Raw genomic sequence first — 27,831 nt, 5'->3', positions numbered from 1 at the left:
AATAGAAACTTATACATAAGAACTTAAAATGTGCAGCTGAAACCATGTTTAGAGGGGTTTTTAAAGCTCTTAAGCTTTAAATGTATATAGAGAAAAAGAAGATAGGTTACGAACCAGGGAGCGAAGTTCTAAGGAAGTTAGGGCAAAAAGCCCCAGAAAATTAAATCCCCCAAAAAATGTAGAAGAGAGGAAATAAAATGATTTTTGAGTAGTGGGATTCCAATATTTATGATATTCTTCCCTTTTCCTTGCTTTATTGTAGTTGTTAGATCTTCGGTTGTCTAGAAGTAATGAAGCAGGAGAGTTAACTATGTGAGGTGATGCATGTGTTAATTGTTTTGGTCTTGGTCTTTATTCCAACAGTAGATATGTGTATGAGCTCATTACATTGTACATTTTAAATTTATATAATAATATTTGTCAATTATTTCTCAGTAAGTTTGGGAGGAAAAAAAGTAATGAAGCAAACATTTTGGTCTTGTTTTCTCGTCTTAAAGGAAAAGGTCTTAGCATTCACCATTATACTGATGTTTGCTGTATGATTTTTGTAGGTACCCTACATAGGAAGCCCCCAAAATGTAAACTATTAGAATTAGTGATTTTAACAATGTCACTAAAATCATTCTGCAACAATCAATCACACCTACTTATTCAAGCATAAGTCATTAGAAAATGAAATTTAAAAGCACAAGCCATTTACAATTGTACCGAAAGTATAATATAAGAAAGAAATTCAATGAAAGGTACGTAAAAAAACTATTAAAAATGACAAAGCATCATTGGAAGAAATGAAAGAACACTTAAAGGGTATACCATATTCATGGATCAGAAGACCCAATATTTGGAAGATAACTGTCCTCAAAATGGATTTATAGATTTAATGCAATCCTTATAAAATCAACCCCAAGATCAAGAGTTGCATGCTCTTCTGCCTGAGCAGCCAGGCACCCCCCCCACCAATGTTATTTTCTTGTGGAACTTGACAAAATGATTCTGAAATGTATATGATAATGCAAAGGGCCAAGAATAGCTGAAGAATTCTTAACAGCATGGACAGAAAACTCATTGAATTCGATACCAAGACTTATCATAAAGCTACAGTAATTAAGACAATATGTTATTACCATAAGATGGAAATATAGACAAATGAAACATAGAGGCCAGAAACAGAGCTATTCATATATGGAGATTTTATTTACCTAAAATGTAGTACTGCAGAGCTTTGAGGAAAAGGTGGCCTTCTTTCCCTTAGAAATCCATATGGAAAAAAAACATAACTCTTTTTCTTTACTTCATACCCGTAAAGCAATTCAAGGTTTAGATTATAGACCTAAATGTGAGAGGTAAAACAATTAACATTTATAAAGGATAATTTAAAAAAATATCTTCAAAACCCCAGAGAAGGAAGTATTCTTTTGTTTTTAAACTTTTTTCCGTAGTAGCATTTTTACAATGTCTTAATGGAGTTTGTTTTTTGGAGCAGTTTTGGGTTTACAGCAAAGTTGAGGAGAAGGTACAGATTTCCTGTATACCTTCTACCCCCAAACATGCATAGCCTTCCCCCATTATCCATATCCATATCCTCCACTAGAGTGACACATTGTACAATAGGTAAACCTGCACTGTCACAGTGTTATCACCCAAAGTCTATAGTTTATATTAGGATTCTCTCTTAGTGTTGTACATGTTTTGGGTTTGGACAAATGTTTTATGACATGTATCCTCTACTTGTTAGGTAATTTCTTAGCACTAAATAGCATTCCATTGTATGGATGTACCACATTTTATCCATTTACCTACTGAAGGACATCTTGGTTGCTTCCAATTTTTGGCAATTTTTTAAAAATTTTGGCAATTATAAATAGAGTTGATATGGGTATTAAGGAGGGCATGTGTTGTGATGAGCACTGGGTTGTTATACGCAACTAATGAATTGCTGAACACTACATCAAAAACTAATGATGTACTATGTGTTTGCTAACTGAACATAATAATAAAGATACATAAATAGATCGGTCAATCCATATGCAGGTTTTTGTTTGGGCATAAGTTTTCAGCTCCTTTGGGTAAATACCAAAAAGAGTGATTGCTGGATCGCATGGTAAGTTTTGTAAGAGACTGTTGAACTGTTTTCCGAAGTGCCTATACCATTTTGCTTTTTTACCAGCAGTGAATGAGAGTTCCTGTTGTTCCACATCCTTGCTAGCATTTGATGTTGTCAGTGTTCTGGATGTGGGCCATTCTAAGAGATGTGTAGTGGTATCTCATTGTTTTAATTTACATTTACTTCATGACATATGGTGTGAAACATCATCTCATATGCTTGTTTGCCATCTCTGTATTCTTCTTTGGGGAGGTGTCTGTTAAGGTCTTAGGCCTATTTTTAAATTGTGTTGTTTCTTAATTGTTGAATTTTAAGAGTTCTTTGTATATTTTGAGTAACAGTCCTTTATCAAATGTCTTTTGCAGATATTTTCTCCTAGTCTGTGGCTTGTCTTTTCATTCTCTTGACAGTGTCTTTTGCAGAGCAGGAAGTTTTAATTTTAATGAAATCCAGCTTATCAATTCTTCCTTTCATGGATTGTGCCTTGTGCTGCATCTAAAAAGTCACTCCAAAACCCAAGGATATTTAGATCTTATCCTGTTATCTTCCAAGAGTTCTATAGTTTTGCAATTTACACGTAGGTCTGTGATCCATTTGGTGTTAATTTCTGAGAAGGTTGTAAAGTCTTTATCTTGATTCATTTTTTGCATGTGGATTTCTGGTTGTTCTAGCAGCACTGTTGTAAAGATTTACATCCATTATATTGCCTTTGTTCCTTTTCCAAGATCAGTTGCCTTAAATCTATGTCAGTCTATTTCTTAGCTCTCTATTCTATTCCATTGATTCTTTTTTTTTTTGTCTATTTTTCCCCCAATACTACACTGCCTTGAGTACTATAATGTTATTATTTTTTACTTATTTTTTTATTTTTTAAAAGATTTTATTTATTTATTTGACAGGGAGAGAGATCACAAGTAGGCAGAGATGCAGGGGGAAGCAGGCTTCCTGCTGAGCAGAGAGCCTGTTGTGGAGCTCGATCCCAGGACCCTGAGATCATGACCTGAGCTGATGGCAGAGGCTTAACCCACTGAACCACCCAGGCGCCCCCCCCCTTTTTTTTTAAGATTTTATTTATTTATTTGACAGAAAGAGAGAGAGTATTGTAGTTTTATAATATGTCTTGAATAAATTTAGTGTCAGGTCTTCAGCATTGTTCTCCTTCAATATTGTATTGGCTGTTTGGTGTCATTTGTCTCGCCATATACATTTTCAAATCATTTTGTCAATATCCAAAAATAAGTTGGTGGAATTTTGGTTGGGATTGCATTTACTCTATAGACCAAGTTGTTAGGAAGTGGGGCGCCTGGGTGGCTCAGTCAGTTAAGCATCTGCCTTTGGCTCAGGTCATGATCTCAGGGTCCTGGGATGGAATCCCGCATGGGGCTCTCTGCTCAGCAGGGAGCCCACTTCCCCCTCTCTCTCTGCCTGCTGTTCTGCATACTTGTGATCTCTCTCTGTCAAATAAATAAATAAAAATCTTAAAAAAAAAAAGTTGTTAGGAACTGACATCTTGACAATTTTGAGTCTATCTACAAACATAGAATGTCTTCTGTTTATTTAGTGCTTTCCTTTTTTTCCCTCAGTTTTATAGTTTTCCTCATAGGTCTTAAGCATATTTTGTTAGATTTATATGTAAGTATTTTATTTGGGGGTTGCTAATGTAAATGGTATTTTGTTTTTCATTTCAAATTTAAAATACTTCTTCATTGTTTTTATATGGGAAAGTGGTTGACTTTTGTATATTAGTTTTGTGTCCTGCAACCTTGGTATAATCAGTTAAAAGTTCCAGGAGTTTTTAATAACACTTTTTCAAATTTGTTAGTGAAAAAAAAATTTTTTTAAAGATTTTATTTATTTATTTGACAGAGAGAGATCACAAGGAGGCAGAGAGGCAGGCAGAGAGAGAGGAGGAAGCAGGCTCCCCGCTGAGCAGAGAGCCCGATGTGGGGCTTGATCCCAGGACCCTGAGATCATGACCTGAGCCGAAGGCAGAGGCTTAACCCACTGAGCCACCCAGGCGTCCCCACAGTGGATTATTTTGTAGCAAGTTTCTGAAATCATCCCAGGGAAAGATTTTTTTTTTAAAGATTTTTATTTATTTATATGAGAGGGGAGAAAGTCAGAGGGAGAAGCAGACTCCCCGTGGAGCTGGAAGCCCGATGCGGGACTCGATCCTGGGACTCCAGGATTATGACCTGAGCCAAAGGCAGTTGCTTTACCAACTGAGCCACCAAGGTGCCCAAGAGTTTTGTTTTTAAGATTTTATTTATTTGTCAGAGAGAGAGAAAGAGAGCTCACAAATAGGAGAAGCAGCAGGTGTAGGGAGAAGCAGGCTACCCACTGAGCAAGGATCCTGATGCGGGACTCGATCCCAGGACCCTAGGATCTGACCTGAGACGAAGGCATATGCTTAACCGACTGAGCCATCCAGGCATCCCAGGAAAAGGGTTTTTAAGTAGACATTAAAGTACTAATCATAAAGGAGAAGAATTAATATCAATGCAGTATTATATTAAAATTAATAACTAGGGACACCTGGTGGCTCAGTTGGCTCAGTTTTATTTCCTAACCTGGGTAGTAGTATTTCAGTGTTTGTTTTGTGATAAATGATTAAAGTGTGATACTTTATTTGTGTGTGTGCACTATAAATGTGTTATATTTCACAATAAAAATTTTTACTTTTTTTTTTTTTAAGATTTATTTACTTATTTTTGAGAGAGAGAGTGAGTGTGAGTAGGGGAGAAGGCATAGGGAGAGGAGAGAGAATCTCAAGCCAACTCCCTCCTGAATGTGGAGCCTGATGCCGGGTTCGATCTTACAACCCTGAGATCATGACCCGAGCTGCAGTCAAGAGTTGGGTGCTTAATCAACCGAGCCACCAAGGCACCCCCAGAGTAAAAAAACTTTTTAAAAAAGATGTTCTATTAGGACAGAATGAGCTTAAATGTGTTATTTAGGTAACGTGTGTCTTACCTTCACAAGTATAACAGTTAAGAGCTAGTATCTGCCTTGTGGTAATTTTAACAATTGTTTGGAAATAGAAATATTTATAATCAAAGTAGATAACTGATACATGATTTTTCCAGTTTAAGAAAGAAGAAGTAGACAGATTTAATTCTTACTTGCATGAAGGCTAATGAGTAAGGAGTGACAGATTTTGCAGTGCTGTGATTTTATGAGACAGGGCTGTTTTGTTAGAGATAGATTACGCAGTTACGATTACTTGTTCATTTGAAGCACGGGGATTGGGATGGCCTGAAAGGGGGAGATGTTCACTGTTTTACAGTGCTAGAAGGAACATCCAAAGCAAGGTCTTTTACAATGACAAAAGAATACTTCTCAGATCTAACTGAAATTAGTTCTCCTACATATGAAATGAAACACACTGTTTAAAAAATTATTTCTCCTCATTCTCCTTCAGATTCTCAGGAATTCTACCATCTAGTCTGTACTGAGCTTAGTAATTAAAGATTTCTTTGACATTTAAATATCATAGTTCTTAAATATTTTAATTTTATTGACTTACCGGAATTGAGTTTCTTTCCTAAGATAGCTGGTAGAGGGTTTTTTTTGGTTGGTTTTTTTTGTTTGTTTGTTTTGTTTTTTAAGATTTTATTTATTTGTTTGACAGAGAGCACAAGCAGGGGGAGTGTCAGGGAGAGGGAGCAGCAGACTCCCTGCTGAGCGGGGATCCTAATGTGGGGCTCCATCCCAGAACTCTGGGATCATGACCTGAGCCAAAGGCAGATGCTTAACCAATTCAGCCACCCAGGCACCCCAAACTGGTAGAATTCTTGAGAATTTGAAGGACAGTGAGGAGTAGGAGCTAATTTCTTTTTTTTTTTTTTAATATTTTATTTATTTATTTGACAGAGATCACAATTAGGCAGAGAGGCAGGCAGAGAGAGGGGGAAGCAGGTTCCCCGCTGAGCAGAGAGCCCCATGCGGGGCTTGATCCCAGGACCCTGGGATCATGACCTGAGCCGAAGGCAGAGACTTCAACCCATTGAGCCACCCAGGTGCCCCACTAATTTCTTTTTTTAATGGTACATTCAGTTCACCCAATCCATCTTAAGCCCAGAACTATGGCATGGATTATACAATAAACAGGAATTAACAATCTCATTAATTAGATGAATTTTATCGAAATCTAAAAATGAGGGTTGACTTGTAAGAGAGACAGAAAATAGGCCATTGGTAGCTAAAACTCTTTTTTACTTCAGACTTAAGTGACCAGCTCACCAGAGGCATTTTATAAGACTTGATTCATTTGCAGACTGATTTTCTGGTTTTTAGATTATCCAGAATCCATGCTTTCTCTTTTTTCTCCTGTTTTTACTGACTATTCATCTTTTAATCACATCGCAATTTATTTTTTTCTTTAAGGATTTTATTTATTTATTTTAGAGAGAGAGAGAAAGATACAGCATGAATGGGAGGGGTAGGTGGGGAGGAAGAGAATCTTAAGCAGACTCCAGGATAAGCATGGAGCCCAATGTGGGGCTCAATCCCAGGACCGTGAGATCATGACCTGAGCTGAAACCAAGAGTCAGCTCCCAACCAACTGTGCCACCCAGGTGCTCCACAACTTATCTTTCCCTTTCCCCCAAAGCAGGGAGAGATTAACAAGTAGAAACATAAAACTCATGATAGCCTTTCTCGCTACTTGGAAATAAAGACTTAACTACATATTTAATTTTTATTCTATTTTAGTGCCCCATTCCATTAAAAAGTTTGCAAGTTGGCTGTAAATAGATACAAAAATAATCATCATGTGGCTTCATAATTTTTTAAGTAACTGAATTCATGTAATTTCTGGAACTATAGATAAGATATTATGACTAAGACATTAGTTCAGAGATGATCTAGAATCAGCAAAGAATATGTAGTGATCTTAGTAATTGAAGATTTATTTGTGTTCTTTTAAAAAAAAATCATAGCTCTCGGGGCGCCTGGGTGGCTCAGTGGGTTAAGGCCTTTGCCTTCAGCTCAGGTCATGATCCCAAGGTCCTGGGATCGAGCCCCGCATCGGGCTCTCTGCTCAGCACGGAGCCTGCTTCCTCCTCTCTCTCTGCCTGCCTTTCTGCCTACTTGTGGTCCCTGTCTGTCAAATAAATAAATAAAATCTTAAAAAAAAAAATCATAGTTCTCAAATGCTTTAATTTTTTTAATTTATGAAATTCAGTTTTTTTTTTTTTTTCCTGGAAAAGCTAGTAGAATTCCTATGAATCTGAAGGACAGGAAGGAGTAGGAAAGAATTTGTTTTAAGCTGTGCATTTAATTTCATATGTGGGAGAACTAATTACAAACTAATGGAAGATGGCATTGAGACAGAAGAGGTTGGGCATTAAAATCAATATCATTGCCTCCTGGCAATTCTCTAGAGTACATTACTAAGAAGGTTTCTGAAAGGTGGATAGAATTTCCTATCCAATCGCCATTCATGGAGGAATTTATCATTTGAACCAGTAAACCTTTTAAACAAGACCCTCAAGAATTCTTGGAACTTTAAAAAAATAAAAAAGGCTTATTCTGTTGCACTTGATGGGAACCTAGGAAAATCTGTTGGTGAGAGTGAGGTAGGCTTCAGTTGCTTGTTTCTGTCTTTAATAAAAACCCTGACTTTACAGCAAGCTCTACCTGGAAAAGTTAAAACTCATTCTAGAAGTTTGGAAATTTCCCCATGTAATTGCTTTGTCTTAGAAGAAGAGGCACACCATCCTTCAGAATGTAGTTGGAGAAGCACTCAAAGGGGCAAAGTAAAGAAAAAAAATTTTTTTAACCAGCTGTTAAGACTATGACAAATGAAAGAAAATGAAGCAGGAAAATAAAAGGCTGCTTCCTTTCATTGAAGACCCACTTAGCAGATTGATAGTGGAAGTGTGGATTTTTCTGAACATGTAAAACATAACAGTAGTCATCTGAGATGCGTAGGAAGGCCAGTTGATAAAACTTTCTGTATCCTTGCAATCTACTGAGAAGATTTTTGTGTTTGGCCATCAGCAACCAAGATGGATTTTTTTTTTTTTAAGACATTTATTTATTTATTTGAGAGTGAGAGAGCGAGAACACACATGCACACACACACACACACACACACGCACACACGAGCATAGAGAGGGGCAGAGGGAGAGGGAGAAGCAGACTCCCAGCTGAGCAGGGAGCCTGACACAAGACTTGATCCCACGACGCTGGATCGTGGCCTGAGTTGAAGGCACATGCTTAACTGACTGAGCCACTGAGATGCTCTGCACAAATAAATTTTTTAAGTATTTATGATTAGGGATGCCTGGGTGGTTCAGTTGGTTAAGTGTCTGTCCTGGGATTGAGCCCCATGTTGGGCTGTCTGGGTGGGGAGCCTGCTTCGCCCTCTGCCTGCCTCTCCCCTGCTTGTGTTCTCTCTCTCTGTCTCTTGCTCTCTGACAAATAAATAAAATCAATTTTAAAAATTTCTGATTAAAAAAGATGTTAAGAAAATAGTATTTTTTTCTGATGTAAATTTAAAATGTAGGGATTCTTTACTGAGATTCCAAATTCCTGCAATAAATATTTGGTAAACACCTACCATGAGCCAAGTTAGGCATTGAGGATACACTGGAGAACAAGACATATATGGTTTCTGTTCTCTTAGAGTTTTATAGTCTAGTGCAAGGGACCAGTAAAAAAATAAAAATCATCTCAATAGGATAGCAACAGTGCATTAGTTTATGAAGCTACACAGTACAAAATACATATAATAGTCCCCCGCAATAAACTACTCTGAGGAGGACATTATTAAAAGCTCTACTAGTTAGGGTCCTAAAAAGGTTTAGGCTAGCTGATATTATGAACACACAGTAAGACTCTTTTTTTTTTTAGGGTTTTTTTTTTTTTTAAGATTTTATTTATTTGCCAGAGAGAGAGTACACACAGGCAGAGGGACAGGCCGAGGCAGCGGGAGAAGCAGGCTCCCTGCTGAGCAAGGAGCCCGATGCGGGACTCTATCCAAGGATCCTGGGATCAGGACCTGAGCCGAAGACAGTGGCTTAACCAACTGAGCCACCCAGGCGTCCCTCAGTAAGTCTCTTTGAAAAGTACTGAAGTGAATTCAATCTGATTATGAGCAGATTGTCTACATTGTTGGAAAAGCCTATCTCCCACATTCTGGACTGCTTATAGTAGAGAGAAGTATAGAGGGGACTCAGACCCAGGCATGGATTCTTATAGGAGCTACTGAATTTGTATTTTTGAATATAACAACTAAAAATTTAGGATTCTTGATTGTTTACATGTTTTTCCATTAACATAGATGACGGCAAATTACTGTACTATCCCTTCTGACAAGTGAAGAAAAAGATGGAATTATAATCTCTTCCAAAATACTTTAACTTAATTTTACATTGATGAGAAAAATCAGTCATGGTACCATTTCTTACCCAAAGTCACACAATAAGAAACCTACAGCAGAATCAAGGACAGAGTCCAGGCTTAATGCTGTACAACCTTAGTGCTGAACTCACCAAACATTAGTTCTCAAGTTGCCATTATTTTAACAGTACCTGTATATCACCTTTCTTCTAAGGATCTCAGGTTCTTGTTATTACGCACTGATATTCCTTACACATACATAAAACAAGCTGGGTAACAAAATTATTCATATTTCACCACGGTCAAAGAGAGGCCACCTCCAATTAAATGCAAGTAAGCCCACGGGTAAGAAAGCCTAGATGTACAGATAACCTAAGAAGGGTGACAATCACTTGTCATATTTTCTCAAATTGTATCAACTTCCTCTTAAAAATTAAAAGGTAGACTCAAGAGAAGAGGTTAAGTGTCAGTTCTTACAGAAATGTATCTCATGAGCAGTTGAATAACCTGAAGTTTTCCTTTAGCCTGAACATAGCCAGTCAATATTCAACTATCTAAAAGAAAATAACCAGTCTCTTGAAATTGTTTTTTTCTCATGAATCATACAGCATTTGTCATTTTATGACTGTTTTTTTTTTTTACTTAGCATGACATTGTCAAAGTTCATCCATATTGTAGTATATGTCAGAATTCCCTTCCTTTTTTAATGTTGAATAATATTCCATGGTGTGTGTTTGTGTACACATAAATACACAGCATTTTCTTTATCCATTCACCTATTGATGGACACTTAAGAGTTGTTCCTATATCTTGGCTATTGTGAATAATTCTGCTATAAACATAGATACAGAAATATTTGTTTAAGTTGCTGCTTTCAGTTCTCTTATGTATATACTCAGAAGTGGAATTGCTTGGTCATAATAATTCTACATTTAATTAACCCTCATATAGCTTTCCACAGCAGCTGTACCATTTGACATTCCCATCAGCAGTGTATGAGGATTCCAGTTTCTCTACCTGCTTGTCAACACTTGTTCTTTTTCTCTCCCTCTCTCTCTTGTTGATGGTCATTCTGATAGGTATGAATATAATCAAAACTTTTAATAAAATGAGTTTTAAAACATTCAATACAGTATGGTCTTCAGGTGAAATTACAGATTATCAACAGATTCAGACTGTTTCAAAGTTTGTTAAGATACATGTATTAAAAAAAATATGCAGGTTCAGTTCCAGAGAAGACTTATAGGTAGATGGTCAACAGGTACATAAAAAGGCGCTCAACCTACTAGGTATCTACCCCAAAAGATACAAATGTAGTGATCCAAAGGGGCACGTGAACCCCAATGTTTATAGCAGCAATGTCCACAATAGCCAAACCATGGAAATAGCCCAGATGTACATTGACAGATGAATGGATAAAGAAGATGTGATATATTTATACAATGGAATACTATTCAGCCATCAAAAATTGCAGTCTTGCCATTTGCAAAAATGTGGATGGAACTAGGGTGTTAGGCTAAGCGAAATAAGTCAATCAGAAAGAAAATTATCATGTGATCTCACTCATATGTGGAATTCATAGAAACTAAACAGAGGATCATAGGGGACGAGAAAGAAAAACAAAACAAGATGAAATCAGAGAGGGAGACGAACCATAAGAGTTTCTCAATCATAGGAAATAAACTGAGGGCTGCTGGTGGGGAGGGAGTTAAGGGGATGGGGTGATTGGGTGATGGACATTCAAGAGGGCACATGATGTAATGAGTGCTGGATTTTATATAAGACTGATGAGTCACTGAACTCTACCTCTGAAACTAATAATACATTCTATGTTAACTAATTGAATTTAAATTAAAATTTTATTGGGAAAAAAAGAAAAGGTGCTCAACATTACTAATCATCAAGGAAATGAAATCGAAACTACAATGAAATAACACCTCACACCTATTAGAATGGCTATTATCAAAAAAACAAGAAATAACAAGTGTTGGGGCACCTGGGTGGCTCAGTCAGTTAAACATCTGCCTTCAACTCAGGTCATGTCCTTCTGCCCCGTCCCCTCCCCTGCTCCTGCTCACTCACTCTTTCTCTCTCAAATAAACAGAATCTTAAAAAAAAAAAAAAAAAAAGTATTGGCTAGGATGTGGAGAGAAGGAAACCCTTGCATACTTTTTGTGGGAATGTAAATTGGTATAGCAACTATGGAAAACAGTGTGGAAGGTCCTCAAGAAGTTAAAAATAGACCTACCACGTGATCCACCCATTCCACTTTTGGGTATTTATCCCACAAAAACACTAACTTAGAAAGATATATGCGCTTCCATGTTTATTGCATCGTTCTTTACAGTAGCCAAGATAACAAAACAACCGTTCAGTGGCAGTAGATGGATGGATGAAAAAAATGTGTATACACACACACATACACACACACATATACACAATGGAATATCATTTAGTCATAAAAAGAAGGGAATCTTCCCATTTGTGACAATATGGATGGACCTTGTGGACCTTATGCCAGGTGAATGTCAGAGAAAGACAAATATCCAATGATCTCATTTATACGTGAAATATTAAAAAACAAAAACAGACTTGTAGATACAGAGAACAGATTTGTGGTTACCAGAGAGGAGGGGGAGTGAAAATAGGTAAAGGGGTCAAAAAGTAGACTTCCAGTTGTAAAAATAAGAAGTCATGGGAATGTAATATACAGCATGGTAACCCTAGTTCATTTACGTTGCATGTTTGCAGGTTGCTGAAAGAGTGGATCTTAAGAGTTCTTCTCACAAGAAAAAAATTTTCGTAGCTATGTATAGTGACATGTTAACTACAGTTATTGTGATCATTTCACAATATATATAAATTGTGAACCATTATGTCGTACACCTGAAACTAATGTAGTGTTTTATATATATGTCAATTATATCTCAGTTTAAAAAAAAAAAAACTTGTTCAGGTTTGGTTTGACACATGGTATTATCAGACTCAGATATTTCTGTGTTATCCTCAGTGCCTAAAACAACTTTTGTCTGATTTTTGAAGCCAGCAAAAACAATAAAAACAAAGCCTGCAGTATTTGCAAATATGTCAGTGATACTGTAAATAACATACTTTTCCCAAAATGTTCTATTTGAAATAATTGTGCTATTTGAAATAATTCCAAGAAACTTCAGAGGTGGTTCCTAATAGAGTGAAATAAATGGTAAGAAAGTTCAGATTTCCTGGTATCCTTTATGTCTTATGTGAGGGTAGTATTTAACTGAACTTTTCTTTCTTTTTTTTTTTTTTTTAATTTTATTTATTTATTTGACAGATCGCAAGCAGGCAGAGAGGCAGGCAGAGAGAGATAGGGGGAAGCAAGCTCCCCACTGAGCAGAGAGCCCCATGTGGGGCTCAGTCCCAGGACTCTGGGATCATGACCTGAGCCGAAGGCAGAGGCTTAACCCACTGAGCCACCCAGGTGCCCCAAACTGAACTGTTCTTTAAGATTTAGTTCTTGGGACACCTGGGAAAAAAAGTTAAACTCATTCAGTTAAACATCTGCCTTCAGCTTAGGTCATGATCCCAGGGTCCTGGGATCGAGCCCCATATGGGCTCCTTGCTCAGCATGGAGCCTGCTTCTCCCTCTGCCTGCCACTCTGTTTTGTGCACTCCTGCTGTCTTTCTGACAAATAAATAAAATCTATAAAAAAAATTTATTTCTTGCAGAGTACACACTTGCTCTATCATAGGATAGATATCGAAGGTTGAGATCCTCATTTCCTGCCATTGGAATTAAGTAAATCTTAGGCTGTCTTTGCTTGAAAAAATAAGAAAATTGTTAAGTTACTAAATATTATTGATGGGAACAAAAAATGACTTTATCTATAATGCTGAGAGGCACTTGAAAACCAGTTCATCAAAGCAATGTTTTTTGTTTGTTTTTTTTTAAGATTTATTTATTTATTTGACAGAGAGAGATCACAAGTGGGCAGAGAAGCAGGCAGAGAGAGAGGGGAAGCAGGCTCCCTGCTGAGCAGAGAGCCCAATCCTCAGCTCTATCCCAGGACCCTGGGATTATGACCTGAGCCGAAGGCAGAGGCTTTAACCCACTGAGCCACCCAGGGAACCCCGAAGCAAGGTTTTGAATCTACTTGAGTTGTTGGTTTAAGTTAAATGAGACAATATTAGCTGGTGAGTAGGCAAGTTAAGATGTTGAATTACTGCTTTACCTTTTTGGTGGACTTCTGATTTAGAGTATAAATATGAAATTTGCATTTGTGCTGTGAGAGGCTGGATCTGTATGCACTATCTCAGTGGCGCTCTTGCTCTCCGCTTCTAGTTGGGTTTGGCCATTAGGCAGGCACCGGAGGCAGGAGATCAGAGACAGGGAGGAGAGTGAGGTGGTGGTTTTATTTCCCAGTCTTTCCCTGAGGGAGGTCACTGTCCTTTGACCAAAGGTCATAGCTATGGTCCTGTGGCCCTCTCCATACCGGATGAAACAGATGAAAGAGCCTGAGTCTCTGGGTTCCAGGAATTGCTTGTTCCCCACACCTCTTTATAACTTCAGGGTAGCCAGGCGCATTGCTATTACTAGCCAAGAATACTGCACTGTATCTTTTGCTTTCCCTCTTCCTTACTAGCACCTTTGAAAATGTTCCCTTTGGGACACCTGGGTGGCGCCTTAGGCTCAGGTCATGATCCTGGAGTGCTGGGATCATGATCCCTGAGTGCTGGGATAGAGCCCCACATCGGGCTCTGTGCTCTGCTGGGAGCCTGCTTCCTCCTCTCTCTCTGCCTGCCTCTCTGCCTACTTGGGATCTCTGTCAAATAAATAAATAAAATGTTTAAAAAAAGAAAGAAAGAAAGAAAATGTTCCCTTTATTAAACTCTGCTCAGATTTCCCCAGTTGAGTGTGCCATTTGTTTCCTACTGCAATTCTGACCGCTTTATGTATTTTTTAATCATTACCCTAACCGGTGTGTATGCCAGATAAACCCTAATAATACTTATGCTAATTTTGTGTTTTGTCTAATGTGTTGTTAAAGGATAAAAATAAAGTGTTAGATGATGTGTAAGAAGCTAGTATTACTAATAGTTCATTTAAATACAGACGCCAAATGTTCTTTTGCTTCCACCTTAAAAGAGTTTGATGGTTTGATTCTTTAATGAGATTATTGACATTCTTTGAATCATCTCATTGCTCATTAATTTGTCTTTAGGGGAGAGAACTTATAACATCCAAGTTAAATCACTTGGCTAACCTGTAGCAATTGATTAGGTTGCTGGATAGTATTTTGACGATACAGGATTTTCAAAACTTTTCTCAGTTAATAAAGATAATTGAGAGTTAAGTATGTTATATAGTCATCTGGAAAACTCAGACTTAAATACTGAGTTTGCCTGAAGTGCAACCTAATTTTTAATTTAGGCAACAGTCTGAAAACTGCCAGTATTACAGATGTTAAATATAAATTAACTCATGGTTTTGGGGCACCTGGGTGGCTCAGTCAGTTAAGCGTCTGCCTTTGGTTCAGGTCATGATCCCAGAGTCCTGGTATTCTCTTGAGTCCTGTATCCAGCTTCTTGCTCGTTGGGGAGTCTGCTTCTCCTTCTGCCCCTCCCCCTGCTTGTGATCTCTCTCAATCTGTGCTTTCTTGAAAATAAATAAAATCTTTAAAAAAATAATTCACTGTTATATTGGCAATTGGCAGTCAGTTTCTCTTGGAGTAACATCGACTCTATTCATGTCCTCTTTTCCACTTTTAGTACCAAAATGCTGTTACATTTCTAACTTATGAATTACCAGTCTTCATAGGAACTAGGAAGAATTTGAAAACCAGGATTAAATTGTAAATGAATATTTATTATTTTTAATTGAAGTATCGCTGACACACAGTGTTACATTAGTTTCAGGTGTACAACATCGTGATTTGACAAGTTTATATATTATGCTGTGCTCATCGCAAGTGTAGCTCCTATCTGTCACCATGCAACGTTATTACAGTACCATTGACTATATTCCCTATGCTGTGCCTTTCATCCCTGAAAAGAGGCTTTAATTAAAACACATTTATAATGATAGCAAAAGAATTTGGAAAGTGTACTAGAATATTACTATATTTTTTATACCCCTGTCTTATTTTGTTCTAGCTGCCATAACAGACTGGAGAGCTTAGAAACAACAGAAATTTATTTCTCACAGTTTGCAAGGCTGGAAGTCTAAGATCATAGTCGGGTGAGGGTCCTTTTCTGGGCTGCAGACTGCTTCTCATTGCGAGCTCCCACCATATGGCCTGGGGCTGGAGAGCTCTGTGGGGGTCTCTTTCATAAAAGCACTAATCCCATTATGAGGACTCCATTCTCAGGACCTATTCATCTCTCAAAGGTCCCACTGCTAATACCATTTTACAACACTAACACTTCAGGATTTCAACATAGGAATTTAGTGCTGGGTCGTAGCAGGCGGGAGTAGGGGGTGGGCACACAAACACTTAAACCATAGCAACCTCTTTTCTTAAAATTTCTCCTTTTGCTTGCTTTGTTGAAATTCTAACTCCCAAGCTATTCCCAAGTACGGCGCATGGATCGGCAGTGTTGATAGCTCTGGAGAGTACAAATCTCAGGCCACAAGCCAAACTACCAAATCAGAACCCGCATTTTAACCTGAGATTCCCCAGATGATAAGTATCCACATCAGAACTTGAGAAGTACTCTAACCATGTCCCGCCATTGCATCTCATTAGATTAAAACAAGGTTGTCAAGTGTTAAAGCTGAGGTAATTTATGGATCACATAGCCAAGGTAAAGAAATTGATTAAATTTGCAGATACCCTTTTCTTTATAAGTAAGCTCAAGGAAGCCAAACTTTTTGTAATCAGTCACATTGCACTTTTTTCCCATTTTGTGCTCATAGGGTAAGCTCAGGTACATTGCTTTGTTAAGCAATATGTTGGGGATACAAACATGAATGTATTAAGGGATTTTTTAGTCAAAGAACGTGTGTGGTGCGGTCCAGAAGATGGAAATTAGTTTCATGTGTTGTTAATAATGGTATAGAAGCTCTCATATTCACATTCTCAGATTCGTTAGTGTTAAATTTCACCTTGGGAACTATTCACTTGCAACATTTCTAAAGGGCCTTTTAAATTAGGAAGTTAACAAAGATGTCAAGGTTTGCTGGACAGTCTTATATAGTTGATGTATTTAGTGTCTTTTTGTAGTTCTTGACAGTTTCTATTAAAGTCAAATGTTATAATTTTAACTCAAGTGTAGTTATCAGTTATATATAGAATAGAATGTACAAAATAGCAAGTAAATTGTTAACTGTTGATGAGAGGAAAGCAGCTGGAATGGCCCTTCCATTTGGGGGATGGATCACATGTTAGTTTTGGATCTTGTTGAATATATTTTTTCATTCTTATTCTTGCAGATACATCAGGATTCATTTTTGATTTGCAGTCCAATACTGTATTGGCCCAGGGAGGAGCTTTTGAGAACATGAAAGAGAAGGTATGACTAGTTACTATGGATAATAAGCTTGAATGTCAGTAAAATTTAGATGCTAATACAATCAGTGCCTACACAAACTCATTAAGAAAGTAAAGTATGATTTTGTGTAATTAATATCATAAATATTAGTTAATATTATAACAATAATATATAGTAGATGGCTAAGTATATATCTCATTTGGCAATGTTCTTTAAGGAATAACCTGAGTAGGATCTTTCCATACATTTGGAGAGTTCAGAGCAAGAAGAGAAATAGACCTTCCAAGTAGTAATCCTCTGGAAGAAAAACAGGTGTTTTTAGTAATATAATCCTTAATGAGTTTTATTGAGAAAAACATAAATGCTCTATGTGCTTTCTCTATTAAGAAAAGTATATTGTTGGGGCACCTGGGTGGCTCAGGGGGCTGAGCCTCTGCCTTTGGCTCAGGTTATGATCTCAGGGTCCTGGTATCGAGCCCCGCGTCGGGCTCTCTCCTTGGCGGGGAGCCTGCTTCCTCCTCTCTCTCTGCCTGCCTCTCTGCCTTCTTGTGATCTCTGTCTGTCAAATAAATAAATAAAATCTTTAAAAAAAAAAAAAAGAAAAGTATATTATTGATTATGGAGTCATAGATATATTATATTGGTTGACTAATATAAACACTTTCACATTTTAAGTTATCAGTATCTTTTATCACTGAATCTGTAAGTTTTGCCTACAGTCCATTTTATAGTGAACAGTACTAAGTTTTTCGCTCTCTCAAAAATGTATATTACAGGGATACCTGTGTGGCTCAGTTGGTTAAGCGGCTGCCTTCGGCTCAGGTCATGATCCCAGCATCCTGGGATCCAGTCCCACATTGGGCTCCTTGCTCGGCGGGGAGCCTGCTTCTCTCTCTGTCTCTGCTGCCACCCTGCCTGCCTGTACTCTCTCTCTCTCTCTCTGGCAAATAAATAAATAAAATCTTTAAAAAAAAATGTATATTACAGATTAGCCCTGTTTGGATTATACATTATATACCTTCCCACTTTGTGTAGTTTTAAACCTTATCATTGTTCAGGTAAGCCTGAAACAATAAAAGGGTAGAATGATATAAAAGCAGTTATACTAAAGAAGACTTAGGTTCTAATGCAGACTCTGATTATTATTTAGACAAGATAATTTATTTCTCTTCATATATAAAAGTACTTCCTTTTTAAGCAGTATGGCTGACTAAAGAACCTGGAAACATTCCTGTTATAAAATACCTAGAAATGCAGAATGAAAAATAACGTGCATCATTTAAAATGCATACCATAACACAAAAAGTAAAGGATATCCCTAGGGACCAAAGATATAGAGGACGCTAAAAACCAGCGTGGTAAGCCTGAGCTAGGTAACTCTGATGTATTTTGCCAGTCTCAATAGGAGGCCAGTGCCTTGTCCTTTAGGCCACTGTTGGCAGTCTCATTAAAAATTGGGTTTTACCACACAGGGCCCTGAAGCCCAAGGGTTGTCCTGGGTTAGGATTTGGGGCTAAGGTCTTATATAAAGTTGAGATCCTAAAAATATTTCACCTTCAGGGGAAGGGTGAACTAGAACAAATCTTCCAACTGCCTTGTGAACACAGTATTCATCTGTATGTATTTAGAGGGATATTTTAAAAGACAAAAAGAATTGCACATCTTCAATTGTATTCAGTGTTTTAGCATTAGTAATATTATGTTGTAGTTTATTAGTAATATTTTTTGAATATTATAGAATAAAGCAAATGAGTAAAAACTTTTAGTGGATAGAAAAGAGATACATATATAAAATTATATAAGAAAAAATTATGTAAGAAAAAGCCCTTTAATGTTATATTTGAATTGAAGATGTTATTATGAACTCATGTTGTAAAAAACAAAATCTCCTAGTTCTGTCCTCTGAAAAAACCTAGAAATAATGACTCCCCAGTAACAATGAGCACACCCAGCTCTTAGATCTTATTTCTAAGTACTACTCCCAACCAAAAAGAGCCATTACAAGAATTCATCAAAGTTGCTGGATACTAAATTGATATACAAGGGCACCTGGGTGGCTCAGTCTTTAAGCGCCTGCCTTCGGCTAAGGTCATGATCCCAGGGTCCTGGGATTGAGCCCCACATCGGGCTCCCTGCTCAGCAGGAAACCTGCTTCTCCCTCTCCCACTCCCCCTGCTTGTGTTCCCTCTCTTGCTGTGTCTCTCTTAAACAAATAAATAAAAATCTTTTAAAAAATAAATAAATTGATACACAAAAATGAAAAAATATGCAGTTATTCTCAAAGCTCCCAGAACAGAGGTGGCCGGGGGAAAGAATGGGTGAAATAGATAAAAGGTATTAAGAGTACACTTATCTTGGTGAGCACTAAGAAATGTATAGAGGGGCACCTGGGTGGCTCAGTGGGTTAAAGCCTTTCTTCAGCTCAGGTCATGATCCCAGGGTCCTGGGATCAAGCCCCACATCGGGTTCTCTGCTAGGCAGGGACCCTGCTTTCCCTGCCCCCCCACCGCCCGCTCCTCTCTGCCTGCCTCTCTGCTTACTTTTGATCTCTGTCTGTCAAATAAATAAATAAAATCTTAAAAAAAATGTATAGAATTGTTGAATCATTATATTGTAACTAATACAACACTGTATGTTAATTATACTTGAATTAAAAAGCAAACCTTAGGAATAAATCCAGCAAAATTGGCATTTCTATTTTATTTTATTTAAAAAATTTTTTTAAAGATTTATTTTATTTTAGAGAGCGCATACACAAACAGTTGAAAGGGTATAGTGAGAGGGAGAGAGAGAACCTCCAGCAGTCTCCCCATTGAGCGTGAAGCCTGCTGGGAGGGGCTAGATCCCATGACCTGAGACCATAGCCCCAGCTGAAATCAGGAGTCCTCCAACTCAACCAACTGAGCCATCCAGGCGCTCCTTGACATGTCTATTTTAGAGAATAACTTGGTGTTATATAACGAATCTGTAGATGCCCTAATATTCAAGAATTCTAGTGATTATACACAATAGAAACATTCTCTCACTCTTCACCTATGTGATTTTTTTTCTTCTTTAATTGCTTGCAATGTGATAAACATTGTTAAAAGCACTGAAGATTCAGCAGCAAATAAGCAAAGGAATGTTCATTCCAGCATTTTTCATAATAGCCAAACATTAGAAACAATGTAAGTGGCCATCAACAGGAGAATGAATAAACTGGCTATATTCATACAACGGAAATGTTATGTAGCAGTTAAAATAAATAAGAGATGCGTTTATCTACGCACAAAACAATCTAAAAAAAGATGTTATGTGAAAAAAACAAATTGAAGATAGATATGTACGATATATTTATGTCAGGCAAAATGATAGTATATATTACCTATGGATATATACATCATAAAAGTGTAAAAACCTGTATCAAGATAATACCAAATTCAAGGCAGAAATCTCTGTGAAGAGGAGAGGGATGAGTTTTATGTGGGACTTCATGGGGACTTCAGTGCCCGTCTGCTTTACTGTATTAAACCGACTGTCATGGGACGCCTGGGTGGCTCAGTTGGTTGAGCGGCTGCCTTCGGCTCAGGTCATGATCCCAGCGTCCTGGGATCTGGGATCGAGTCCCGCATCGGGCTCCTTGCTTGGCGGGGAGCCTGCTTCTCCCTCTGCCTCTGCCTGCCTCTCTGTCTGCCTGTGCTTGCTCACTCTCTCTCCCTCTGTCTCTGGCAAATAAATAAATAAAATCTTTAAAAAAAAAAAAAAAAACCGACTGTCATGTAGTGAGTGTTCATTACGTTTTGTATGTCTGAAACAGTTTATAATAAATTATAGTGTTATTATACAATGCAGTGTTACGAAGTAAAAAAATTCTTTTTTGAAGTAATAATGTTTTGAAAAATACTACTGAAAAATGTAAGTTGTTACTCACATTCAGCTTTCTACCTTTCTCCATGGTAGGCTAAGATGAGGAAATATTGATGCTAAGTTAATACCTGGTATCCAATTAAACCACCCTTTCTTGAAATAAAATCTAGCACATATCTTCTATTTCTAGAAATGTTCTGCTTTTCTGAGTTTTGAAATTAACTTCTTATGGCTGTTATCACTCATCTATTAGCCATTTCCAGTGAGATGGTTGTATGTACTCTCACTGACATTAAAGAGCGATACATACCATTTTTTCCATTACTCTCTGTACTAGGTGTCAGCTGCCAACTGATTAACTGATGCTAGAATTAAATGATCCTGTTGTCTTTTCCAGATAAATGCGGTGCGTGCAATAGTTCCCAATAAGAGCAATAATGAAATCATCCTGGTTTTGCAGCACTTTGATAATTGTGTGGACAAAACAGTACAAGCGTTCATGGAAGGTAATCCTTGTTCAGTTTTTAAATAATTTTGCATTTGTTCAAATAGAAGTTGCTTCAGACTTCTGTAACATTCATTCGGCAGTCTGGTGTTTCATAGGTGATACAGCAGACCCCACGATAACGTGGCTTTTTTTTTTTTTTTTTTTTAAGATACCTCTTGAAGATACCTTTCAGCCCTAGAAGTAATTCATTCATAAGCTGTATGATATCTTAGAATAGGACACAAGCTAAGAAAGCTCATTTTACTCAAAATGTTTTCTTTTTTTTTTTTTTAAAGATTTTATTTATTTGACAGAGACTAGAAGTGGGCCGAGAGGCAGGCAGGGAGAGAGAGAGAGGGAAGCAGGCTCCTGCGAGCAGAGAGCCCGATGTAGGGCTCGATCCCAGGGCCCTGAGATCACGACCTGAGCCGAAGGCAGAGGCTTTAACCCACTGAGCCACCCAGGCGCCCCACTCAAAATGTTTTCTGTTAATTTTAAGAACAAATTGTGTGGCTAGTGGTATAAGAGACTTGCCTGGAACTGGGTTGAATACGAATTTAAGAAACTCCTAGTGACAAACCAGGGACCCAGCAGTCCAGCGACAGATGAAAAATTCAGGGATTCAACATTCTCTTCCAGGCTTCTAGACTGTTTAGTTTGGTTCCTGCAAGTGATTCAAATGCAAGGGTTTCAGTTTCCTTATCTAAAGAAGTGTGTGTGTGTGTGTGTGTGTGTGTGTGTGTGTGTGTGTTTAAGATTTCATTTATTTATTTGACACAGAGAGAGAGAGTACAAGTAGCAGGGGAGGGGCAGGGAGAGGGAGAAGCAGGCTCCTGACCAGCAGAGAGCCTGACACGGGGCTCAATCCCAGCACCCTGGGATCTCTACCTGAGCCGAAGGCAGATGCTTAAGCGACTGAGCCACCCATGAGCCCCAGTTTCCTTATCGAACATACAGAAGAATGGTGTGTTTAGCTCAGCTTTCAGTTTACAGAATTGACGAGTGTTTTATAAACTTTCTACATGACTTGTTTGAAAAAAACTTGGCCTGCAGCTGTTAACTTAATTGAACAGCAGCGCCAAATTAGGTCTTCCTGTTTCTGTTCTTCTGGATTTTTCAGTGTATAAGAAACAGACCCAAATACAGTAAGGTTTTTCTTTATCATCATCTGTTTTCATTTTAATGTTGGTATTTGGGTCTAGGGCGGTGTCTAGCTCTGTCTAAAACAACATAGCCTTAGGGCGCCTGGGTGGCTCAGTGTTAGGCATCTGCCTTCAGCTTAGGTCGTGGTCCCAGGGTCCTGGGATGGAGTCCCACCAGGCTTTCTGCTCAGCGGGAAGCCTGCTTCTCCCTCTCCCACTCCTCCTGTTTGTGTTCCCTCTCTCGCTGTGTCTTTCTGTCAAATAAATAAATAAAATCTTAATAAATAAAAGACAGTAATAAAATTAAATAAAACAACATAGCCAAGGTGGTACGTGATCTTCTAGAGGGGAGGGCATAGCATATTTGGGCTAAAACCAGTTATCTTTGTGTTTGGTCTACACTTTATAAATAAAAGTATCTTCAAAATGTTCAGGCAACATTACTCTCTTCTTAGAACTTACTAAGGAAATTACGTGGAGAAGGGGGATCTAAATGGAGAGATATTCCTTAAGTATAATGTGATTGTCTTACTACATTAGCTCAGACTTGAACCTTAACCTTTCCCTATTAGGAACTTTGGAAATTGTCCAGCAATTACAAAATGCAGGGACACTAATTCCTGGTTGACCAGGCATGTGGTAGGAGAAAAAAATCTGTTAATTGGTTTCTTTTACAGGTAGTGCCAGTGAAGTACTCAAAGAATGGACAGTAACAGGCAAGAAAAAGGTAAAAATGAATTAAATTTAAGACCTTAATATTGGCACTTGTATTATTAAAAAAAATTTAGTCCCTGCAAAAATATTTGAAAGAAAAGATTTACATATGCGACTTCACTTCCTCTGGTTTAAAGTCTTCAGTGACACCGAAACTCAATTGTGTATGTAGAGTACCACACAGTCTCTTCCACATGATTTAAGGCTTGAACTCATGACCCTGAGATAGGGTCACATGCTCTGCAGACTGAGCCAGCCAGGCGTCCCTCTGTTCACTTTTCTTCAGTATTTTTTCTTTCTGTTCCTCAGACTCAACAATTTCCAGTCTCCCATCTTCAGGTTCACCGATTTTTTTTTTCTTTTATCTGCTGAAATCTGCCCTTGACTCTCTTTAGTGAATTTTAAAATTTCAGTTACTCTACTTTTCAGTTCCAGTATTTCTTTATTAATTTCTTTTAGGTTTCCTATCTCTTTATTGATTCTTCATTTTGTTCATACTTTGTTTTCTTGATTTTTCTCTACATCTTGTAGTTTTTTTGAGCAACTTTAAGAGAATTGTTTCTTTTTTTTTTTTTTAAGTTTTTATTTAAATTCCAGTTAGTTAACATGCAGTGTAGTATTAGTTTCAGGTGTACAATATAGTGATGCAACACTCCATACAACACTCATGCTCATCACAAGGGCCCTCCTTCATCCACATCAGCCATTTCACCCTTCCCCCTCCCCACCGCCCCCCCCCCCCAAGGTGACCAGCAGTTAAGAGAAAGACAGTTATTTTAGTCTTTAATGTATCTGCCAAGAGATCTTTTTCAGGGGCAGTTTCTGTTGATTGGTTTTTGTTTTTGTTTTTGTTTTCTCCTTTAAATAGACCATACTTGTTTTTTGTGTGTTTTTTGTGCCTTGGGATTTTTTTTTGAAAACTGGACCTTTGAATCTAACAGTGTGGTAACTTTGGAAATCAGATTCTCCCCCTTCCTCAGGGTTTGCTTAATTTTTATTATTGTTAGTTTCCTGGGGCACTGCTCTTTCTATTCCTCTGGAAGTCATCCAGCCAAAGAGGGTGGGGCTTGGAACAATGGGAGGAGGTGCGACAGCAATGATACCTGCCTCTTTGTCTGCACTTATGTGATCAAAAGCAGCAATCAGTGATTAGAGCACAGGTCCCCAATATTTGGAGGACAGGGTTCTCTTTGTCTAACCTGGCCCCCATAATTTGTGCAAGCTGCTCCAAGAACAGGTGCACAGCTGCCTGTCCCCTAAGGGAACTGCTTCTATAGTAGGAGCCGACACTAACTGAAATTAACCACAATTTACTGTCCAGGTCTTCACCTGCAAATTACAAGCCTTCAATAGACTCCAGAGTTCCAAAATAGTTATATCAGACAGATTCTACCATGTAATTGTTGTCTAGCAAGACAGATTACTGGTGCTTCCTCCTCTGTCATCTTCCCAGAGTCCTCTCCAGTGCAGTTTTAATTTCTGTCTCTTATTAGACTGAGGTTCCACTTCATTACATAAGTTTCTGTCCTATACCAGTTTTTTCTATTGGGTTATTGTTTTCTTTGGTTTTTGTTAGACCTCTGTATACATTTAATGTTTTGTATATACGTTGGACATGTATTTCACATTTTAAAATTTATGTTTTGATTTTGCTTATGGTAGGTTTTACCATACATAAATTTTTTATATTTATGTGTTTGAGTTCATCCAAGGCATTTTACATAGTTATTTTAGTCAGTAGCTTAAGATAGACAAAAACGTGTTCAGTTTCTGGAAGAGCATATGAGAAATTGGTAACATTGACTATCTTTGGTAACTAGAGTTACCACTCTGGATTGTTGGCGGGCGAGGGGGGGCGGGTGTCTTCTTTTTCTTTTCTTTTTTCCAAATCTTTAATAATCATTAGAACAAAAAGAAGAAAAGCAAACCCAAGCCTTCAGCAGAACCAAGTAACAGTATCCCAGATTCCAGTAAATCGGTTTCCATTCAAGAAGAACAGTCTGTGGCTTCTTCAGAGAAAGGTGGTATTAATGGTTACCATGTCAACGGCGCCATCAATGATACTGAGTCTGTGGACTCTCTCAGTGAGGGTATGGAGACACTTTCAATAGATGCCAGAGAACTGGAAGATCCTGAGTCTGCCACACCAGATATGCTGGATAGAACAGGTGAGTTTATTAACAGGTCTTTGAAAAGTTGCATTCTGTTGAAAAATACAAGGGCTTCCTGGTTGAGAAAGCAATCAAATTACATTCAATTTTAGCTTTTTACTTTTTAGTTTTTGTTGCCTTTTATATGAAAGAGTCACATTTTATACAGCTGATTCTTTTTTTTTTAATATTTTATTTATTTATTTGACAGAGAGAGAGAGAGATCACAAGTAGGCAGAGAGGCAGGCAGAGAGAAAGAGGGGGGAAGCAGGCTCCCCACTGAGCAGAGAGCCCCATGCGGGGCTCGATCCCAGGACCCTGAGATCATGACCTGAGCCAAAGGCAGAGGCTTAACCCACTGAGCCACCCAGGTGCCCCTGTACAGCTGATTCTTGAACAACATGGGTGTGTGGGTTCACTTATATGTGGATTTTTTTTTTTTTTCCAAAAAATACAATACAGTACTGGAAGTATATTTTCTCTTCCTAATGATTTTCCTTTTTTAAAAAAAATTTTAATTTTTTAAATTTCTTTTCGGTGTACCAGAATTCATTGTTTATGCACCACACCCAGTGCTCCGTGCAGTATGTGCCCTAATGATTTTCTTAATAGCATCTTCTTTTCTCTAGCTTACTTTATTGTAAGAATACAGGATATAATACATATAAAGTATAAAATATGTGTTTATCAACTGTTTATGTTATTGGTAAGGCTTCTGGTCAACAACAGTAGGCTATTAAGTTTTGGGAGAGTCGAAGTTATATATAGATTTGCAACTGCAGGGGACGGTCGGGGGGTTAGGGCCCCAATGCCCACATTGTTTAAGGGTCATCTGTAATTATCAAAAGCAAAGAAAAATATAATTTTTATTTTATTGTCTCATATTTTAATTTTAAGTCAGTCCTTTTTTTTATTTTTAAAGACTTCTATTTATTTATTTGGCAGACAGAGATCACAAGTAGGCAGAGAGGCAGGCAGAGAGAGAGGAAGGGAAGCAGGCTCCCTGCTGAGCAGAGAGCCCAATGCTGGGCTCGATCCCAGGACCCTGGGACCATGACCTGAGCCGAAGGCAGAGGCTCCAACCCACTGAGCCACCCTTGCGCCCCCCCGCCTTTTTTTTTTAAGATTTTATTCATCCATCTGGAAGAGAGAGAAAGCACGAGGGGGGAAACGTCAGAGGGAGAAGCAGACTTCCTGCCAAGCAGGGGACCTGATTCTGGACTCAATCCCAGGATTCCAGGATCATGACCTGAATCAAAGGCAGTCGCTTAACCAACTGAGCCACCACCCAGGTGCCTAGTTTAAGTCAGTCTTGTGGAAATCTTCCATTTTAATAATCCCTTAGTAGTTAGAGATTACAAAAGGTGACCTTAATTTTTTTTAATTGTGTAGTTACTAAGAAAATGATGAGTTGATGTCAATGGTGTTATTCTAAGACTCAACACAGTGAGGAATATATAATAATAACTGTAATTCAATGGCTTTCATGAGCAGTAGACTGTCGGCTTTTATAGCCCCACATTTGTTTTCTAGTAAAGATTTAAGATTAGTGTTAGTTGTAAATTCACATATCTTGCACATATTTTGTTTTATTAACCATTTTGATGAATATTGGGAAGGTATTGGGAATATCTTTTTTATTTTTTATTTATTTTTTTATTTTTTTAAAGATTTTATTTATTTGTTTTACAGACAGAGATCACAAGCAGGCAGAAAGGCAGGCAGAGAGAGAGGAGGGGAAGCAGGCTCCCCACTGAGCAGCCAGCCTGATGCGGGGCTCAAACCCAGGACCCCAGGACCATGACCTGAGCCGAAAACAGAGGCTTCAACCCACTGAGCCACTCAGGCACCCCTTATTTTTTTTTAAAGATTTATTTATTAGAGAGAGGGGGAATGCACACTTAGAAGAGGGGCAGAGGGAGAGGGAAAGAGATAGCTAAGCAGACTCTGTGCTGCGCATAGAGCCCAACATGGGACTCAAGCTCCTCACCCTGATATCAGGCTCTGAGCCGAAACCTAGAGCCAGATGCTTAACCAGCTGCGCCACCCAAGTGCCCAGGGAATATCTCTTTTAAAATTGGTTTTTAATTACTTGTTTGTTAATCCATTTCCCCTTGCTCTGTTGCTGCTAACCTTATTAATGTAATGACGATTTAAGAATTATCCTGTACTTCTTTGATGTTCTTTTATTGAGGAGTGTGCTCACGCTCGAAGACTTAGAGAAAGATACAGCACCTATGCTGACGTCAAACAAAGCAAAAGCAGTCAGTGGCTTCCTTTTTTTCTCCTCTGAGCTGGCTCTTCTCTTATTTCCTCTTTGCCCTTTTCCTAAAACTTTTAAAATTCTTTGTTCCCTGGAACAGTGTAAAACTCTTTTTTCCTTAACATAACTTACAGAAGCTATCAGAAATTAGTGCTATTGACTCTCTGTACTTCTTGTGCCCAGAGCTACCAAGATACAGGGAACACGCTAGCTTATCTCACAATGGGTTAACACAGACTTGTCTTCATTCAGGACACAGCTTAGGGCTGAGCCAGACGCTCCAACTGCTTCTGTTCTTTGTTCTATTT

General features: G+C 38.1%; 1 protein-coding gene across 1 annotated transcript in view; it reads left to right on the top strand.

The window, feature by feature from the left end:
* The window catches only part of SPATS2 (spermatogenesis associated serine rich 2), a 145,191-nt gene that overhangs the window by 89,019 nt on the left and 28,341 nt on the right, over nucleotides 1-27,831 (top strand). The window contains exons 3-6 of the mRNA XM_032876865.1: nucleotides 16,863-16,942; nucleotides 21,165-21,273; nucleotides 23,074-23,123; nucleotides 25,017-25,278. Coding sequence (XP_032732756.1) covers nucleotides 16,863-16,942; nucleotides 21,165-21,273; nucleotides 23,074-23,123; nucleotides 25,017-25,278 — 501 coding nt within the window. The remainder of the gene's footprint in view (nucleotides 1-16,862; nucleotides 16,943-21,164; nucleotides 21,274-23,073; nucleotides 23,124-25,016; nucleotides 25,279-27,831) is intronic.

This window comes from Lontra canadensis, unplaced genomic scaffold, assembly GCF_010015895.1.
Source record: "Lontra canadensis isolate GAN:19392208 unplaced genomic scaffold, GSC_riverotter_1.0 scaffold59, whole genome shotgun sequence".
In the NCBI taxonomy this organism is placed as follows: domain Eukaryota; kingdom Metazoa; phylum Chordata; class Mammalia; order Carnivora; family Mustelidae; genus Lontra; species Lontra canadensis.
The sequence above is the reverse complement of the archived record's forward strand: the minus strand, read 5'-3'. Positions and strand labels throughout refer to the sequence as shown.